General features: G+C 67.2%; 1 protein-coding gene across 5 annotated transcripts in view; it reads right to left on the bottom strand.

The window, feature by feature from the left end:
• Nucleotides 1–2,693: 2,693 nt before the first annotated feature.
• NHSL2 (NHS like 2) overlaps nucleotides 2,694–19,876 on the bottom strand; it is a 32,183-nt gene continuing 15,000 nt past the window's right edge. For 2 of the 5 annotated variants that reach the window (XM_063345438.1, XM_063345440.1), the window contains exons 2-8: nucleotides 9,600–9,752; nucleotides 8,648–8,784; nucleotides 8,293–8,497; nucleotides 7,205–7,336; nucleotides 3,674–5,878; nucleotides 3,437–3,569; nucleotides 2,694–3,006 (exon numbers count right to left, since the gene is read on the bottom strand). In XM_063345438.1, the coding sequence (XP_063201508.1) occupies nucleotides 2,694–3,006; nucleotides 3,437–3,569; nucleotides 3,674–5,878; nucleotides 7,205–7,336; nucleotides 8,293–8,497; nucleotides 8,648–8,784; nucleotides 9,600–9,752 (3,278 nt within the window). Of the gene's footprint in view, nucleotides 3,007–3,436; nucleotides 3,570–3,673; nucleotides 5,879–7,204; nucleotides 7,337–8,292; nucleotides 8,498–8,647; nucleotides 8,785–9,599; nucleotides 9,753–12,199; nucleotides 12,618–13,670; nucleotides 15,728–16,592; nucleotides 17,250–19,876 lie in introns of those variants that run through there. The other 3 variants (XM_063345442.1, XM_063345441.1, XM_063345439.1) reach the window with 3 other exon arrangements.

The raw sequence follows: 19,876 nt of genomic DNA, 5'->3' as shown, positions 1-19,876 counted from the left end.
GCCGGGCTCTCCCCAGGCACCGCAAGCTGCTCTTCCCGCAGTGAAGCAGCCGCAGAAACGGTTCTGCATCCCCAGCCGGAGGGAGGAGGAAGCAAGTGGCCAGGGACGAGCTCTCGGCCTGGAGCTGGCCGGCTCCGCTGGCAAGAGCCCGTTCCTCCGGACAGGGAAATGAGGATCTGTGCCATGGCCTGACCTCAGCTCCGCAGCTGGGATTCACCCCGGGCCTCCCACACATTTCTTATCTGGTAGCGGACGCCGCTTTCGCTGCCAGCGGTGCCGGGTTTTTGCAGGGGTGTCTCCACCCCATGCTCGTCCCCAGCCCACTCTGCCGGCTGCCGTCCCCCCAGCCGCTAACGCTCCCACCGTCTCCGCCACCACCGGTTTCCTGAGCAGTCATGTGCAAAATGTACCCGTCCCCAGAGCTTCCCTCTCCTGTCCCCGGGGCCCCATCCCCGCCACACCAGCACCCTGCCGCCGGGCGCGGGAGCAGGGGGAGGGCTGGGTGCTGCGGGATGGAGAAGGAGCACGGAAATCTGTTAGAGCTTTTTTTTTTTTTTTTTTTCCTGAGTTTCTCAGCCTGGATCTTAATTACAGGCTTAAATCTGCAACCCCGGGAGAGGGAAGGGAGCAATGTGCAAGTAAACGGGAGGGAGGGGAGGGGGAACAAACCGCAAGGAGGGCACAGCCTCTTTCAGGGTGAAATCCAGCACGAGTGTGTGGATGGGGAGGTGTCCGCGGAGGGCTGTGCTCCCGGGCGCCCAGGCTGTGTGCTTGGGGAGGGGGCAGAGACCCCCCTGAGCAGCCCTGGCCCCTGGAAGGGCACCTGTAGCGCTGCCGTGGTGCCTCCCTCTCCCCACTGCTGCCCGCATCCAGCCACATCGCTCTCCCCCACGCACAGGAGGGCTGGGCACGCCGCAGCTTGCAGAAATAGATCAAGAAATAAAGCGGAAACTTTCCTAAACACCCTGTTTCTTTGACAGCCACAGCCCGGCCCTTTCTCTCTCGCTACGGGCGTGCAGCCGCGCTCCTGCTCAGAGCTGGGGCTGGCATTTCCTCTCGGTCCTGCCCTCCTCCCTGTCCCAGCCCCGCTGCCCCTCAGGTGGCCGCTGTCACTGGCAGCTGGGGCTCCCATGCTGGAGCCAAGCCAGGAAGCAGCAGCTGGGGACGAGGGGGACAAATCCCACCCTGCGCCTTCCGTTGCACCCCGGGCAAGGGCCAGCACCGCAGCCGGTGACGTGCAACCCATCCCTTTGGCAGAGCTGGGCAACGCAGCCGTGCCAGCACCGCATCCCCCTGCGCCGCCGCGGCACGTGCCACCTCCTCGCAGCACCGGCACGGGCAGCCTCGCAGGCACACACCACCTGGGCTCTGCCGTGTGGCGCGGTTCCAGGCCGCGGGACACTCCGGGGTGCACAGTCTGGCTGGCTAGGGGACCCGTGTGTGCCAGGGGGACGGTGGCACTGCCAACAGCACTCTCTGGGCAGCGGTGGGGTGCAGTCCCTGCACTGCCAGTGGCTCTGGCACGCATCCTGCTCGGCCTCACACAGCTCCACTGCAGCCATCGGGCACGGGTGGAGCTGTGGGTAACCCCGGAGGGACCCCAGGAGTCACCTGGGAGGTGGCTCGGGTGACATCGGGATGGGTTTGGCCAACAGCTCGCTGGCAGCCCAGGACCTCCAGTGGCTGATGTCTGCAGGAGATGCTGCCGCAGGGTCCCTCGGTGCGATGCCAGAGGCAGAGCTGGGGAAGGGCTTCCCCGGGCAGCGCTGTCCTGCTGCAGCCCACCTGTCCCGCAGCGGCAGGGACACTCGCACCCCACGTCACCCCACATCACTCTGAGTCACCCCGAGTCGACGGAGTCGACGGCCCGGTGCAGGACCCGCTGGCGCCGGGAGGCTGGTGGGGAGCGGGGCGGCTGGCAGACCCCCGTGCGGCCGGTGCGGTGAGGCTCCCCGGGGCAGGCGGCAGAGGTGACCCCGGGGTTTGCTTTTGGACCGAGAGCTGAGGAGCTCCGAAATGCAGCATTTTGGGGGCTTTCAAGGGGCTGGGTTTTGGCTTGAGGTCGTCGCGCTGGCTGCGGACGCCGGGGTGCCTGTTCCCCGTGTGGCGGGGAGGATGCTCGGAACGACGAGGGGGAACCGCTTGTGGCTCTTCAAAAGCAACCTCAATTCCAGCCGGCCCCCTTACGTCTTCCCAAAGTACGTCTCCGTGTATCCAGCCGAACTCAAACCTGGGATCTTTGCCTGGGAAACTCAAGGTACAATGTCAAAGGAAAGAGAATAAAACATCATCACCACTGTGCATTAGAAAAGCCATTTAAAGTACCACATGCCGAAGTGACCAAACAGTTTCAAGCCAGCTCCGCTGCGGGTGCTGAGCGACGCCGGGGGCTGCAGTCCCGCTCTGCTTCCCGAGCAGGTGCCTTCGGTCCCGGGAGCTGGCTCAGCTGGGGACGGTCCCAGCCCCGGTGCTGCCTCTTCCCTCGTGGAAAGGGCCCAGCTCCGCCAGAGACACGGGGGCTTGGGCTCCAAACGCTGCCTCCCAGCTGACGGCTCTCCGAGGAAGAAACAAAAGCAGAAGAAAACCCCCGGTGGGACACGAGGACTCACCCGGGCAGCCAGGACACCCCTTCCGCAGCAACCCTCCTCTGCAGCCGTCTCCAGCCCTTCATGGCCAGAAGGGACCATGCAAGGTTAGGGCTGGCTTTTGGGGCTGTTTGCACCGTCTAGCTCGGGGGCAAACTCTGTGATGACCCTCCGAGCCAGCGGGTTCGTGGTCTTGAGCAGTTCAGCGGCAGATGGCCGGGTACCGGGGCTGGTTTTGCTGCTCTTCTTCTGGAGCAGGGCTTTAAAGTCTTCGTTTCTGCTGGAAGACTTCCCGCTGCTGCCCGCTGCTGCCGGGGACTCGCCGGTCGGGGAGCCCGAAGTCTTTACAGGCGAGTGGGAGTTGTGCCGGCTGCCAAAGGTGTCACCAGGCTCCTTCCGCCCCAAGACCTTCCTCTTGGACCTAGGCACCAGAGAGACACGCAGTGGGAGCAGCCCCGGGCGGGAGCTGCCGCCCCTCTGGATGGAGCGAGGTCCTACAGCGATGGGCACGCCGCCTGCCCGGCTGTGGCTGCGCCTGCTCCGCCAGGGCAAGACGACAACCCGTGCATGGCAGGCGATGCACCTAGCTGCTGGCAAACCCTCTCCTGGCAGCTAGGTCCAACATGCCCCGAGGCCGATGGAGCAGTGGACCAACCCCCCCGCAAGCTGGTGACCCAGCCTGGCCACGGGCTCAGGGTGCCAAACTCCGAAGCGCTTGAGGCAGCAAGAGCTGGGTTGTCCCCAAGTGTGAGCATCGGCCCTGGTGTGGAAAACTGAAGGTGTCGTGGTGGGGGGGACACTGCCCTGGGACCGTGGCACGATGCCTGTCCAGTGCCACCCACCAGCCCTACCTGTGGATCACAGTGAAGAGATCCTCTGTGGTGCGGGACGTCACGAACACATCGTCGTCCTCCTCCGCGATGGAGTCGGCCGTCTTGTCACTGGCGAAGCTCTTCTCCTCCGTGCTGGCCTCCGCCAAGCTGCCTGCATGTGGGGAGGAGAAGGCAGCTGTGAACCGCCCTGTGCGGGCATGGGGAGACCCCCTGTCCCTGGGGTGACACCCACCACAGGAGCGGGGAGCCCCTCACCTTGCTCCGAGGCAGGGTCGCCGGCTTGTCCCGTGCCCAGGCCCTCCGGGGACGGCGGGTCCTCAGCGTCGGGGTTGCAGCAGGCGGGGTCGGCGTCCAGCGTGATGATGGGGCTCGGGGTGGGCGCCTGCTCCCCCAGGCCGGCTCCCAGCTGCGCCGGGGCCGGGGCGAGCGGCAGGTAGAGAACGCTGGGTTTTTTGGGCACCGGTGGCGGCACCTTGGCTTTCCTCCGTTCCCCCTCACCGGCACCGCTCCGCTCCGGCCGTGGCTCGTCCTCCAGGCTGCCCTGCGAGAGCCGCCGGGGTCCCGCTGGCGCCAGGGACGAGGGGGGCTCCCCCAGACCCCTCCTCAGCTCCCCTTTCCGCAGCACTATGAAGCCGTCCTGTGGCAGCCCCTTCTCCTTGGTGGTGGTGCCCGGTGGGGAGGTGGGGGACAGGGGACCCTCCTCCCGCAGAGCCGGGGGCTTGGGCAGGATGCTGGGGGGCCGCTTGGCCAGCGGCGGCTTCTCTGCCACCGGCGGCTTCACCTTCCTCTCCGGCCCCAGGCAGGGACCGCGTGGCGGCTCCTCGGCATGCTCCGGGCCGTCGGCGTTGTCCTCCGGCTCCGAGCGGCTGATGGAGCGGAGGCGGACCGAGCGCAGGTCGGACTGCGTGACCACCGGCATGATGGGCGTGATGGGGCTGGTCTTCTGGGCCAGCTTGGTGCCGAAGGTGGAGTCGGAGTGGTGCCGGCTGACCTTCGTCTTCCCCTTCAGGGAGATTTTCAGCCCCGAGAGGTCGAGGTGGGCGGGCGGCGTGAGTGGCAGGTCAAAGGACAGCCTGGACTTGGGGCTCCTCTCCATGGGGGACGTGGGGGGCAGCGAGGACTTCCTCTCGGGGACCAGCGGCCTCACCCGCACCTGGTGCGGGGAGTGCCCGAGGATGGCGGAGGTGGGGACGGTGGGGGTCGGGGTCTCTGACTGGCTGGAGTACCCGCTGGATGGGGACATCAGCCCCGTGGGCCGGCCTGGGGAGGAGGTCTTGAGGTCCGCTTCGGCAGAGAGCTGGGAGGGTGTCGTGGCCCTGGAGATGGAGGGGGAGGCGAGGGACTCGGAGCTGCCCCGTGCCTTGGCGCACTCGATGGCCGTGGTCCCTGTGGCCGTGCTTGAGCTGGAGAGGGACCGGTAGGGATCACCAGCCTTCCAGTCCGCCAGATGCCACTGGTGGGGGGCAGCTGTGCCGTCGGGCTCCCTCCCCATGCGCCCCTGGGGGTCGGAGTGCACCAGCCGGTGGCCCTGCGGCTCCGTTGGGATGCACAGGCTCTTGGGCCGGTGGTCCTTGGGCAGCACCAAGCCAGGCCCCGCAGCATCATCCTGCCCCTCCTTAATGAGAGAGACGCTGCGTGTGGGCGGCGAGGGCTTCTTCTTCGCCTTCTTGAGGGAGATGCTCTTGGAGCGCCGCCGCCGCTGGCCCTCCTGCTCCAGCCCCAGGGAGACGTTGTCGGTGCTGGTGCTGCCCTCGGAGCTGGCGCTGGGGTAGCCCAGGGTGTAGTTGGCGCTGCCCCGCCGGGTCTCGGCGTACGCGATGTCCACGGAGCAGAGGGAGCCCGAGTCAGTGGGTACCGACAGCGACCGCTCGCGGAACCGGCACCCTGCCCGCTCCACCTCCAGCCGCGATGGCTCCACCGCCGGCTCCGGCTCCTCTTGGCTTCCTGGCAAGAGGTTCACCTTGGCTTCTCGGCCCTCGCACCTCTGGCCACCCCCAGAGCTGGGGGGGGACTCGGGCACCACGCTGGAGAAGGAGCCGGGCCCGTTGCTGCCCATGTGCTCCTCCGTGGCGATGAAGAAGGAGGCGGCGGCGGGCGAGCCCGGGCTGGGCGACGGGATGGAGCCGCCTGGCGAAGTGCAGGTGGGCCCCTTGCCCTGGCCGGCGGCGGGGCTGAGGGGGCTGGCATAGCCCAGGGCGCTCCATGGCGGGGAGAAGGGGGTGCCGGGCGGCCCATTGCAGGCGCCAGTGCAGGGGGTGGCTGTGCCGTCCATGGCAGCGGCTGGAGGGCAGCAGCGGGCCCCGAGGTCGCTGAAGGTTTTCCTCAACGGGGCAGAGAGGGGCTGGCGGGGGCCGATCTCCTGGGGTGCCTTCGCCCCGCTTGCAGTCTCGGGGACGAAGCTGCAGGAGAGGGACTCGGCGATGGGCGCGTGTGTGTTCAACGTGGGGCCATTGGCGCCGCCTGCGAGGAGAGACACAGCCTGGGTGAGCATTGTCCCGCTTCGCGCTCTGCCAGTGGGTCAGCGGCATGGTCCTGCCCCGCTTGCCATGGGCCCAGGACTGGTCCCACCCTGTGGCCGATCTCTGGGGCTGCATCTCTGCCCAGGCATGAAATGTGCCCGAGCGGACAGGTCGACACCCTCTGACCAGGTGCCCTCCTACCCCCTCTATTGGCATGGCCATAACCCAGCCGCGGACAGTCCCTGGCCTGTCTTAACCCTCCAGCCTGGGATGTGTTGGCTGGGACGTGCCATGGAGAACTTGGCAGCCACGGCAGGAGTCTCTACCCACGGGGACATCGGCCCCACAGCAACCAAAGTGCTGCCTCAACGCTGCCCCGTGGTGGGGACACAGATGGGGACCAGGAAGAGCAGAGGGAGGCATCACCGCCTGGGTCGGGGAGGGACGCGACAGCTCACAGTGCCACCTCATCTCAGAACAGCCAGGATGGGGAAGGACCTGGGGACCTCGCTTGGAGCACACCCAGCAGACCAGGATGCTCAAGGCTGCAGCGGGTTGAGGTCTGACCATCTCCAAGGGAGGAACTGTGACAACCTCTTGGAGGTTTGACCACTGTCATGGGGAAAAACCTTCCTCCTACCCAGTGACAATTCCCCCGGTGCAGCTGGTGCCGTGGCTTCTCCTCCTCCTGTCCCTGCCTGCCTCCGGGAAGAGCCCGGCTCTGGATTCCCTACACCTTCCACAGGGGACAGCACGACAAGGCCCCCGATCCGGGACGGCTGCTGTCCCCATGGGGTCCAACATGGGTCCGTGGCTGTGCCAGGAGTGCTGCAGGCACCCTCGGCCACCTCAGTGCCCTCAGCTGGTCCCCAGCCCCAGCAAAGCCCCAGGCAGGGTGCGTGCCTCACGGCCCCAGCACCCGGCACCAGGTGGCCCATGGCCAGGGAGGGTGGGCACGGGGCAGGAGCTGCCAGAGCCGAGGCCGGGTGATCCCCGTCACTAGGAGAAATTTCGGTGTCCGTCTCGCCCCGTAAGCGTGCAGGACCCCAGCTTAGGGTGAAGGGGCTGTCCCCGATGCCACACCAGCTCCGGGGCCAGCCCGGTGTCATCAGTGTGCCCAGCACCCCGGTGCCCCAGGAGGGAGCACAGCCAGTGCAGTGGCCTTTATGTCCCCAAGGCCAGGGTGTCCCCAGGGAGCCCGTCTGTGCCCGGTCTGGCTGCCAGCCCCCGGGGTGGCTCTGCCCACTGTCAGGGCAGCTCCGGTGGGTGCCGGCCCTGCCCAGGCGCTGCCAGGGCACGAAAGTGGCTGCGCGGTTCTTGCCGTCACCTTGGTCTCGCAGGGACAGGTTAGGGAATCCGATAATGGTCCGTCTACGCCGCAGGGTGGACTTGGGGTTCATCGCGGTCTCTGTGTTAAACAGGGAGTGACGAGCACTCGCGTGCCTAGCAAAGTGCTGCCCTGTAGCCAAAACAAACAGGCTGTACGTGGGGGTGCCGGGAGGGGTTGCCGGGGCGGGGGCTCTGACCCCTCCATCCCCGCGTGTCCCATGGGTGCCCCCCGGCCTGGGATGGCGACTGCAGGCAGGCGCGTGGGATGGCAGGAGGGTGGTGAGCCATGCGGGGTGAGCCGTTGGGGGACATGGAGGCACGGCGGGCACTGCCGGCCGGCGGGAAGACGGAGATGCTGCCGATGGAGGTGGGATGCACGGAAAGCTGTGGGGACCGGCCCCGCTCCGGTCTGTGCTGGTGAGACCGGACCCCGCACCACTGGGCTTCATTGTTAATGGGGCCAGTGATGCTGAACCACACCGGGGACATGAGGAACAGCAGGGTGGGGAGAGGGACCAGCGTGGTCCACCCATGTCTCTCCATCAGAGAGGAAAAGGGTGCAAAGACATCTCTGGCCTTCAAGAAGGTGCATCTTGCTCAGCCACCGGCCTCAGGCTCTGACCTGGGGGCAGAGCGTGGCCCTCGTGCCTGCAAGGACTGGGCAGGACCGTGCTGGTGGGACCTGCAGCCCCGTGAGGACGGACGGACGCACGGACAGACAGGCGAGACAGGCTGGCTGCATGGAGTGTGGCGAGAGCCAAGGTGACAACAAACCGGCGGGCTGGGCAGCACAGTGCGGACAAGAGAGCGGACGGTGGCGTGGCCGGCGGATCGGACACACAAAGTTGTGGATGGCTGGACAGATGGGCTGGGAATGACAGACGCCAATGTGTCCCTGCTGTCCCCTGCGCTGCCCCCGGTGCCCGCCTGGCCCGCGGGGACGCAGGCTCGCAGCCCCAGCCCCCTCCCACCATCCCGTGCCCCCACCGCAGCCGGGCGCTGGGGCGCATCCTCGCCTGCACCCTGCATCTCGCCCCGCTGCCGGGGCTGCCCCTCGCGCCTCTGCCCGCGGGGGTGCTGCCCTACCCGAGACGTTGATGGGGACAATGTTGGTTTGGACGGAGCAGGACTGGTGCCACTGTTTCTCCTCCAGGGTGGGCAGGGGGAAGGCCCTGGTCCAGGCCGGCTCCTTGTCCGGGCTGGTGGGGAGGCTCAGGGAGGTGTCGGGCGGCCGAGCGCCCAGCGCGGTCGGGCCGGTGCTCTCCTCTTCGCCTGCTCGCCGGCTCGGGGGCTGCGGGGGGAAAGGCACGTGACCCACCAAAGGGACGAGGCTGGGACACAAATGGCCCCCCCGACCCAGCTGCCTGCCCAGCCGCGCCAGCCCCTCTCCCGCGGGCGATGCCGGGGCCGCGCCACCCTGCCCCGCCGCCCCGGCACTCACCATAAGCACGAACTCAAGGCGCTTGGCCGGCGGGGGTCGGGGCGATGGCTCGGGGGGGGTGTCGGGGGGCAGGTGACCGGCGGCGCGGAAGGTCTGCCCGGTGACCCTGCTCTCGGCGTACTGCTCCTCATACTCCTCTGCAAGAGAAACAGCGCCTGGGACCCCGCTCCAGCCCCCGGCTGGGGCTGACGGCTCTGCTCCCGGGGGCAGGAGGAGCAGGAAGGCACGTGTGGCTGTCCCCGGCTGGCTGTCCCCAGGCTGGCTTACTGTCCCTGCTCAGCACAGGCAGCTCCGGAGGTGGGGAAGGGAGACCCCAAGCCCAAGGAGGAATGCCGGGGCTGGGGGGGTGTGAGGCAGCGCTGAGACCCCAGCAGCCCACCCCGCTGCTCCCAGGGGCTATATGGGGACGCGGTGGGTCCCACGGGGAAGCAGAGCCCAGCCAGGGACAGCCAGGAGGGAACTCAGTGTCTCCCCATCCTGTAATTGTTGAGCTAATTAATGCTGGTCGTTATGGCCTGGCGGAAACCAGGTCTGCTCAGGCTGACTTAATGAGATTACAAGCCGGGGGAAGGCCGGGCTGCTGATCTAATCGATGCCTGCAAAGCATCCCAGCCCAGCCCGTGTGACGGCTTGGGTAAGGAATTGGAAGGAAACAAAATCAACAGCCGCACTGATCTGGTTAGCCAGCAGGTTCTTGCCCTCGGCCCTTGCAGGTTCCTGCTCTCGGCCCCGGCTGCTTTGCCGCTTGCAGCAGCGACTGGGGAGCAGAGATCAGAGCGGGGCTGCTGGAGGCTGCGACCCCCCGGGGACCCGACCGCTACAGCTCGGTGAGGTCTGAGGAGCGGCTCGGCCATGGGCACGTGGGAGACGACCTCGCTGTTTGCATGGCGGTCATGTACCCGGGGCAGCACCCATCCCTGCCACCCTCCCCCGGCCCCCCTTGTCCCGCTACCTTGCAGCAAGCTCTGGAGGTTGAGCTGGGCCTCCTGGTGCAGCTGCTCCATGCCCGGCGGGCGCCCGGCCGCCAGGAAGACGTTCACCGGCTGCTGCCATGACAGCTTGGTGTGGGCGGCTTTCTTGCTCTCGAGGTCCAGGTTAGAGGTGGCTGCGGGCAGGAGGGAGCAGAGTGAGACGAAGGCGGGTGGGCGGCTGCCCTGACAGCGCTGCCAGGGGCTCCCAGCCGACGCCGCGCCGGCACAGCGCGCTCATCCTGTCCTCGGTCTCCCTAGGAACGCGGGGACTGGGATGTGGCTGTCCTACCCCAGCAAAGCCACCCCGGCAGGCTGCTGCCAGCGGGGACCGGACCCCATCTCCGCCACCGCTGCTGCTCTGGGGGCTGGGCACAGCCCCCGCGGGCTGCCAGGATAAGCCACACAGGGAGCAGGGTGAAAGTGGGGAAGGAAGCGAGCCCTGTTGCCCCGGGTGACTGCTCGGCTGCTCCTGGGCGCAGGAAACGCCGCACGCTCCGGTGAAGCAACCTCCTGGCTGCAGAAGAGCAGAAGTTGCAACCGAAAAGGAGGAGCGAGGGGACACAGCGTCTTTCACCACACTGGTTTCGCCCTGCTCGGCGAGGTTAACGCGCCCTGCCCCGGCGGTGGACGCCCTGCAACGGTCTCCGGGGAAGGAAACTTCTGCGGCGATGGGCCAGGCTCTTGCCCAGACCCTCTGGAACACCCACACGGGTGGAAAAGTCCCCAGGAGAAGGCTTTGGGCTCGCTGGGGAGCTGGCCGTGTTGGGAGCGGAGCGGAGCCCCGGCAAATTGGGTTTGTCATGGGAACCCCTGCAGCCCCGGCACCTCCGCCCCGGAGCAGCGCTGGCCCCAGCGGATGTGGGTTTCCGACCCAGCGCGGTTTTGTGCCAGAGCCAAGGGAGTGCCGCCGCCGGCACCCTGCCTGCCGAGCACATCCCGCCCCGGCCCGGGCAGCGAGGGCAGGGAGCGGGTTTGTGAGCTTTAAACAGGGGGCTCGTGGATGACCAGGGTGTCATCCCTGGGGATTTAGGGCTAATCCTTCTCCAGCCACCCCTGGGGTGGGCAGAGGGATGGCTGCTGTCGGCATCGGGTGCTGCGCAAGGTCCTGTGCCTGGTGTCACCCACCGGCCTGGGTGTCACCCCCCGGGACCAGGGTCTGACATCCCTTCGCCCCGTCCAGGGGCTGGGACTCTCCCACTCAGCAGCCGGCACCGCTCCACCCGCCAGGCTGGGGGATGCACAGCCCCGGTTTCACTCCCATTTTCTGGTGGCGCTGGGGGTGCAGGCCAGCGTGCCCGCCCCCGTCCCCATCGCTCGAGGCACTCCTATTACCAGCGTGACAAACACTTCCCCTCTGCCGCGCGCGGGGTGCCCGTCCCAGCGAGCACGCCACCGCCCCAGCTGCCAAAACACAGCCGTCCTGGCCACGGCACCCTGCCTCGTGCCAGCCCCGCTCGCCTGGGGGAAGGGTAATGGCCCAAAAATGGGGCCGGGCTCCCTGGAACCCCTGCACAAGCCACGTCCCCCTCTTCCTGCAGTCAGCCGTGCCCCAGCTCACCCGGCACCGCATCCCGAGCATCTCCCCTGCTGCCCCCGGGTGCCACCCTGTCCCCGGGTGCCACCCTTCCCCCCAGCTCCAGCGGATGGAGCGCAGAGCCTGCACAACGCCCAGCACCCGAAAGCAAGGTGCCACGTCCCTAGCCTAGTTACTTTTATAATTTGTGTTACCATAACGACGTGCCTTAACACCAGGCTTTTTTTCCTTCTTTTTTTTTTTTTTTTTTTTTCCCCCTCCTTTAAATAATTTGACTCGTTTCCATATCAACCAAGAGGTGTTGGGGCGTGTGTGTGTGTGTGTGTGTGTGTGTGTACACCACGCTGAGGCTTCGCCCGGCAGCAGAGCCCCATCCCGGAGGGCAGTGCCACGCAGCGGGGATGAAGTTCTCCCTGCTGCGGGTGAACGCGGCCCCCTTTCCTCACACCGGGACGCAGCTTTCCCTCCGCTCACCTCCCAGTTTGGCGCGTCGGTGCCCAGAGGGGCTGGGGGTCCTGGCAGAAGGAGCCCCGTGCCCTGGCCTCTGTCGTGCCCCGTGGATGGGAGCTGGGAGGGCGGCTGGGCACAGGGCCGGGTCGGGGCATCTCCCCAAAAACCTGACCTATGGGGAGGCAGGAAGGGAGCCGGGGGCACAGGAGGGCAGGGACCAGACGCTCACCTCTGCAGACCCCAGCCCCCCAGCCCGCTCTCTGTGGCGAGGTGGGGGATCCGCTGCTGCCCCCTCCACTTCTGAGCGCACCCCAGGGGCTGGCCCCGCACCCCGGCTCGCTGCACCCCTCTGCCCGGCTCGCACCGACCCAGCCTTCGGCCTCGGCGGGTGCCGATGCTCCTCGCCTTCTGCCCATGTGTTCCTGGCAGCCACCCCACCACCCCCGCAGACCCCGCAGCAGCTACGCAGTGTCCCCCCGACACTCAGGGACACCCCCGAAGCGCAGCCCCCCGCTGCCCTTGCACCTCCCCGAGCCACCCGTCGCCACCACGCTGCCAGGGCGGCCCCCCCGCCCTCCGCGCAGCACGGGAGCTTACCTCCGCAGCCTCGGCACCCCCGGGCTCCCCCTGGGCACCCCCCCACGCACCCACCCTGCGCTCTCCAGCCACGTGGGCAAACCGCAGCACTGAAACCCGGGGCCGCCCATGGGCGAAGCGGAAGCGTGCCCAGGCAGCGGGTGAGGGGGGGCAACACCCTGCCCTGCCCGGGTGGGCTGTGGGCAGGGGGAGAGGGCAGCACGGCCAGCCATGCTGGGGCGGGCTGGGGGGGTCCCTGCCCTCCAGGGCTTTCCAGCCTTGGCAGACACACACTCATTTGGGGACGCAAGCGAGCCGAGGCGCCGAGGCGCCGGTGGGAGCTGGATTCATCTTCCCAGCAGAAGCAGCAGCTGAGCAGGAGACGGGGTGGGAGAGGGCGGAGAAGCCAAGCACCCCTTGGGCACCCGAACCCCTGCCCCGAGGGGCTGCGTGGTGCGGCACTGCCCTGGGTGCAGGAGCGAGCGTATCACCCTCAGGTCTTGGCTTTTGCTCCTCGGGAGCCGTTGCTTGGGGGGTTTTTGGGCTCGGTGCAGGAGCTGGTTTGGGATGTCCGTGCAAGCTGTGGCTGCCACACACATCTGCGGGGCTCGGGATGCCCCAGCCAAGCCGGAGCGCCTGGCAGAGGGACACAGGGGCCAGCGGGAACAGAGCAGCCGGAGCAGAGCCTGCTGCCCTTGGCGGTGACCCTCCTGCCAGGCTTATCACTGACAGGCTCAAAATACAAAATGCCTCTGAGGGGCCCCCAGCCCGTGGCAAATGCCTGCAGGAGGCAAAGAGCGTCCTGGGAGAGCAGAGCTGGGGGTTCCCGTGCACCCCCAGCACTCTTGACCTGAGCCTGGCCAGCCTCGCTGCTGGGGGGAAACTGAGGCACGGCTGGGGGGGAGGCTCCCCCCGCATGCAGCCGGCGTCAGTCCCCCCTCCCCGCCCTGGGGCTCGCGGAGGGGAGCGGGCAGCAGCCCCCGCTCTGCCCGCAGACAGGCGCAGGCACAGGCAGAGGTGTTAACGACAGGCGGCCGGAGGCCAGGGCTGCCCCGGCCTGTCCCCATGTCTCCCAGGGGTCCGTCCCCTCTCAGAGCTGCAGGCTGGCAGCAGCGAGCTCTGCCCCTCGCCCTGGGGCCGGGAGCTGGCGGGCAGGGCCACGACAGCGTCCCGCCGGGACGGTCCCCACGGGGCTGCCCCAGGCAGGGGTGCGAGCCAGCCCCACCAGCCGCAGCGGGTGCTGCTCCCTCTGCAAGCGCCTGCAGAGTCTTCCCGAGCGCGAGCGAGCGCTCAGGCCGGGACACCGCGGCCGCCGGGCGTGTGTAAGGACCGGGGCTGAAGCCAAGGGGAGTTTGCTCCAAGGGCAGCCGAGCTTCACTCTCCCCTGGGAGACGAGCGTCCCTGCAGCACCCCCAGCCGCAGAGCAGAGATACGTGCCCTCCGCCAGCATCTCCCCGAGTCACCCCCCCTCCACGCCAGCATCCCTATTTACCTACTGCCCAGGCATCCCGAATCCACAGGGAGATATTTGACAGAGCCATTGGGAGTTGTTTCAATTCAGGCCGAAGCTCCCGTGAGACGACGCCTCCTGCTCGAACTCGCCGCCAAACTTTTCCTTCTCAAGCTCGCTCCAAGCTCGCAGGAGGCGCCGGCAATGCAGACGGTGCCGCTCGGCCCCTCGCTGCCGATGCAGAGGTACCACAGGAGTGATGTAACGGCAGCAGCAGGCGATGCACCATTAGCAGAGCAGCCATGGCAACGGGTATCGGCACAGCGGCAAGCCAGCCGCCGCCGCCGGTCCTAGCACACAGGAGGATGAGGACTGCGAACTTGGAGGCTGAGACTGATCCCAACCGCAACCCAAACCCCGCCGGCGGGAGCCAATGCGCCGCAGTGCCGGCAACATACGCTGCCGGCTTCGAGCAAGCGCCCCGGCCCACCGCCGGCACCGCGACTGCTCGCTCCCGGCGCGTGCGGCTTGATGACATTCCCTGTGGTACGGAGCCAAAGCGCACGCTGCTCTGCGCCGCGCGGAGAGGAAGAGAAAAGAGCGAACAGCAGGAGCTGGCAGGGGCCGCAGAAAGTGCCTCCTGTCCCAAGCTCACCCCCCGCTGGACTCGGACCCGCCGGTCCAGCCGCCCCACCAGGACGCGGAGCAACATCCACGCGTGTGGCATCTCCGGGGCTGGATGCACGCCCAGGTCCGAACGACATCCCAAAGCGACATCCCACTAAACACCCACCAACCCCATGGCCGGAGGCAGCGTCGCTCGCTGGGCAGACCTGCCCATCTTGCTGCAAGCGCTCTCCCATGATGAGCCCTTGCGGGGACGGCCGACGTACCGTGTCCTGTCCAAATCCAGACCCTCGCCGGGACAGTGTCCCTCTGTCACACGTCTTGTGGGCACACCTCCAAGCCCACAGCAAGGCTGGGCCATCCATGCAGTCAACCGACTTTTGTACCGAGAGGAGAAAACGGCACCGCAGAAGTTGCTGGCAGGGGTGGTGGGTTTGGCGGCTGTGGGGGTCTGCCAGCGCGTGGGGAAAAGGTTGGATTATGTGAGAGGTTTCTGTCAAAACCACCAGCAGCAAAACAGTCAATAACGTCACTGTCCATCAGTAGGGCTCAGAATTAACAGTGTGCTCGGGTACTCTGCCTGCCTGGCCCCGTGATGAGATCCAGCAAAACAGATAAAAGCCGTCTTTCTCCAGGTGGATCCCAAGCGATCCATCACCTTTGCCTCATGCCTTGTGTAGGGCAGGGGTGGAGGGGACGCATGTGCTCCCCACACACAGTGCCAGCCGTCACCCCATACAGAGGGGCTGGGGGAGCCTCCTGCGGTGGGGTGCCCTGCCGCGGTGGCAGCAGGGTGACAGAGGGACAACTGACACCAGTTGAAGTCCCCACGAGCTGTGGCACTGCTGCCTTGGTGACTGCCCTTGAGCCCGGCAGGCGCAAAGGCCGGGCGACAGGGCAAAAGCCGCTCCGGGTACATTTAGCTGCGGCAACGTGAGCCAGGCCCCCGTCAGGGAGTTTTGGCAGGCGGGGAGGCGCGTGTGCTGCGGGGAGGACTTGGCCGGCGAGGCCGGCACAGGAGGAGCCCCCGCGCCATCCGCCCGTGCTGCGGGAATGGGAAGTGCCCGCGGCCGCGCTCGCAGCGGGGCTTGGCGTGGTACCGCAGCCCACCAAGATGAACTCACGCCGCTCCCCGCCGAGGGGCCGACAGCCACCGCTCCTGAGGATGGAGCAGCAGCCCCGGGGCTGGCGGGGCCGCGGGTGCTCTCATCACCCTGCCTGTGCCACCCTGGAGCCTGGCCAGACCCTGCAGACAGCCACCAGCCACGGGTGGCAGGATCAGACCCCCGGGAGCCCTTCTCCCAGCCCCGCTGTGGCTATCTAGCAGCCTGGTATCACAACCCTCACTCTCCCGTGTTTCCCAGCCAAAAAAACAAGCATGAGCCTTTCTCGAGAACTCCAGGAAATTGGCACGGCAACCTGCCAGCCCCAGCCCCAGCCAGCCCTCGGCACCCCGGCACAGCACCACCGCACACCGCAGCCGAGGGCGACCCCAGGCACTGGGTGGCCGAGGCCAGCTGCCCGCTGGCTTTGCCCCGGTGACGTCCCCAGCCTGGCCGGGAGGGTTGGGCGGCACATGGATGCCCGGGGCAGCGCTCGCAGCTCTCCCCGGCACGTGGGCTGCCTGTGCCGGAGAGGCTGCAGCCCCTCGCCGGGCAGGGGTGCTTCCAGGAAAGCGCTGCTTCCCCTGTGCCCGGCTGGTTTTACACTCCGCGGAGCCGGGACAATGCGAGGAAGTCGCCTGAGAGGGGAACGCGGCCAGGCCCCAGGACAAAGGGGCCCGAGACGTGAAATCAGCCACAGCAGGAGCAACGGCGAGGGCAGCGAGAGCAGCGAGAGCCCCGGCCGATGGCGACACACGCTCCTGCGGTCCCCACTCCTGCTGCCACCAGCCAGCGAGAGCTGCCCGGAGGGCACAGCACCATGGGGCCAGGCAGGACCCGTGCAGTGGGGCTCAGCCCCAGCCTGAGGAGCGGTCGGTGGGACGCGTGGGTGGGGGGGCTCTGTGCTTCTCTCGCTTTGCCAGAGAACAAGGACAAATCCAACAGGCTGGGGAAGGGCAGCAAGGATTTAAAAGGGCAGGGGACACACCACAGTCGAGGCCAGGCTGGGAAAGGCGGGACGCGACCCGCACTGCCAGGCAGCACTGACCCCGCGGCCATTGCACGGAGACAAGACCCTCCGCGTCCCTGTGCCCCTCAGGAGGCGCCAACCCGGGGTCTCGCCCTGCAGAGCGAGGGCTCCTGCAAACTCCTCTGCCCTCGCTGCCTGCTCCTCTCGGGGGACGCTGCCCCACTGCCTGCCCCTGCCCGCGCTGCCCACCCCTGCCCGCCTTACCTGCCCGGTGCCAGGGCGCCAGCAGCCACTCCACCTTGGCCATGGCTGCGGGTGCTCACTCCTGCCGCCCGGGAGCCCTTGCTTCAAAACCAGGCCGGGAGAAGTGAGTTTCCACCGCCTTCCCCGTCCGCTGCCGGCTCCAGCCCGCGGGGAGAGGAAGCGACCAGGAACTGGCTGTTTGAGTCAGCGCCACAGCCCATTGTCCCGGTCCCGGCCCCTCTTCCTTCCCTGCCACCGGCCCCGGGGAGGGATGGCGGAGGGGCTGCGGTGTTGCACAGCCCATCCTCTGGCCACCCACCCCACCGGCCGCTCGCCCGGGAGTCCGGCAACAGCGGCGGGTCGGGGTGGAGGGGCTCGTCCCACTCTCCGTACATCCCTGCTGCAGTGCCCGGAGAGGGGACGGGGTCCTAGGGGCCATGGCAAGGACAGGCTGGGCTCCTCCAAGCTGAGCAGAGCCACGGAGCCCGGACGTCACCCAGCCACGGCTGGAGCAGCAACCGGCACCACCTAAAAGCCGTGGGTGACTTGGGGGGACACCAGGACAAGCTGGCTCATGCCCCAGCAGAGCACTTCTGTTCCTGCGTGTCCCAGCTGGAGCAGCCGTCGGCATCCTCACCTGGAAATCAGTGCCCGGAGCCTGCCGCTGCCTCCCGGCTGGGTTGAGCTGCCTTTTCCGCCCAGCCTCCCAACACTTTTTAGCTAAAACAAGTCGGGGGGACCCTTTCTGAATTCACCTGACTTTGCCCTGGAAGCTGCAGGAGCCCCCAGAGCTCCCTCTCACTTGGGCTCCTTCCAAAAGCCATGAGCAAAGGCTCCTCGGGGAGCACTTTCCCAGCGCCCCGAGGATGTGCAAAGCCGAGCCTGCTTTTCCCAAGGGACGGAGGCCCCTGGGAGCTGCAGCAGAGCCAGGAATGCAGCCCCGAGCCCTGGCTTACTTCGGGAAGCAGCTTTGGGGCCACTGGGGCAGGGCGGGGAGCACGTGCCTTGCCAGGGGCTGGTACCATCCACCGCCGTGCCAGGCACCCAGCGACGCAGCCGACCCAAATGACGGGGTGGGTAAAGGACAGCAGATACCAGCAGAGTTCGTTCTCCCCCCCCACAACCCAAGCAGCACTTGCACAAGGCTCCGAAAGATGAGGGGACAAGGAGATGCGCCCCAATGGCCCATGCTTTTTCCGGGATCCTGTCCCGCGGTTGTAGTGCCAGCCGAGGACAGACGCAGTAACTGGAGCGCTGCCTCCCAGCCCCACCAGACCACTGGGCACAGAGACCTGCAAACTCATCACATCAGTTCCAGCAGCGTACGAGCACGCTGCCTTCTCTGACCAGCCCTTCCAAACACCACCACGCTCACAAGCAAGCACTCCAGGCTCTGGAGCAGCCTGCTCCGCTCTTCCGATGTGTGCGGAAGGGGTGCAAGGGGATGCGAGCCCCCACCAGTGTTAGAGGAGCATCAATGATGCTGGAAGGCTGGATTTTAAGGATCGGGGATGCCAGCGTAAAGACCCCTCTGTGCTGCCCTGTGCACAGGGCAGAAAAATGATCCTGCCCGAGATGAGCCGAGGTACCTCCTGGTACCGGGGGTTGCTGCCCTCCTGTCCCAGCCTGCGGGCATCCCACCCCGCCAGCGACCCAGACCCACCGCAGGGCTGCTGCTTATCACGTTTCAGCTCCCTCCCCTCGGCAGATAAGCTCCAGCCTGGACCCAACGCCGCCTCTCCGCCAGGAAGCCTGCGTGTAGCAACTCAGGAATGCCCAAGCCATCGAGGTCCCTGCAGCCCCAAGCCTAAATGGCCTGGGAGCATCCAAGTATTCACCCCAGCTCCATGCCCAAGACGAGTTTCCATCTGTCCAGTGCTAAATCCCGTCCCTCCCGGCTGCCAGCAGCCAGGCACAGCTCTGCCGTCTCCCCAGGGGAGGCCAGGCACCGGGAGGAAGATGTGCTGGAGATCTCCCGGCCGGCAGGGAGACGCACCCTGCGCCCGAGGACAGAGATGAACCAGCTTCGTGCAGGGTCTGGCCTCGCAACCCCCCCTCGGGCCCTTCCCGGCAGCGCAGGGAAGTGGATCGGCAGCTCCCAAGAATCCCTTTGATGATGCAGAAGTGCGATTAGCTCCCGTCCCACTCCCAGCTGCACCGGACAGTCGCTCGAGTGGGAGAGGCAAGCGGGAGCAGCCCAGCAGCCCGTGGCCCCTCTGAGCCCCACCGTCCAGCGCCCGCCCCCGGCCTGTGCCCTGCGGGATGGGAGCCGAGGGCCATGTGCTGGGTACCGACCGGCACAGCATCCTTCGTCCCTCAGGACCCGCCGGATCAGCGTCCCTCCTCATCCCCCATGCAACCCGAAGCGCTTTTGCCCTGTTCCAGTCCTTTGCAACCATCGCTACAACGGCAGCTGCAAAATTAGACAGAGATAGGCTGTACTTCCACCCCCTCTGCCCGCTAATTATTAAGCTGTGACAGTCACTTGGGCTGTGACAATCACTCCCCATTTTCTTGCAGCTTCTAAGCAATTTTTCTGAGGTCTCTCCTAGGACTGGCAGCTCCCTGCTGCTGCCTGCACTGCTGTGGCCCGGCTCTCCAGCCAGTGGCCAGGCAAAGGGCAGCAGGAGCCAGGGCCAGCAGAGCCCGGCAGGCTGGGCTCCGGGGCACGTCGGGGAACAGAGCTGAGACAGGTCCCCGAGCCAGCAGCCGTGGCAGCCCCCAACCTCCCGGGTCTTCTGGCATTTCCAGGAGCTGGGCTGGGCTGGGGAGGGGAGCCGCAGTCCCGGGAGTCTGGAAAGGGTTGCTGAACTGCCTGGGCCAGCCCGGTGGGAGCAACCGGACAGGTCTTGCTTGTTCGATCCAGCTTTTTAGAGGGCACCTGTGCTCGGCTGCCCGCTCCCGGCTCTGGGGGAGCCCTCTGCTCACCCTGCTCCCCCCACGCGCCTCCTCCAGATTTACAGGGCTTTCTACCTTCCCTAGTACTTTGTGGTTTGAGATACCCACCGCCTTTGCGATCAGTGTGAGAAGGGGGCTGGGGGTGCGGGGGCTATGGAGACACGGGTTCCATGCCTGGGCAGGACCCAGCTCGAGGACCAGCAAGTGCAAGGCCTCCCCTGTGCCCAGGCTGGCTCCCCGCTGCCTGGGGCTGGCTCCCCGCTGCCTGGGGCTGGCTCCCCGCGCCATGGGGCTGGCTCCCCGCTGCCTGGGGCTGGCTCCCCGCGCCATGGGGCTGGCTCCCTGCAGCTCGGAGCTATCTCCCTGCACCATGGGGCTGGCTCCCCGCAGCTTGGAGCTGGCTCCCT

This window comes from Chroicocephalus ridibundus, chromosome 9 (genome assembly GCF_963924245.1).
Source record: "Chroicocephalus ridibundus chromosome 9, bChrRid1.1, whole genome shotgun sequence".
NCBI lineage: Eukaryota > Metazoa > Chordata > Aves > Charadriiformes > Laridae > Chroicocephalus > Chroicocephalus ridibundus.
Note: the sequence above shows the minus strand (reverse complement) of the source record. Positions and strands in the feature narration are given on the sequence as shown.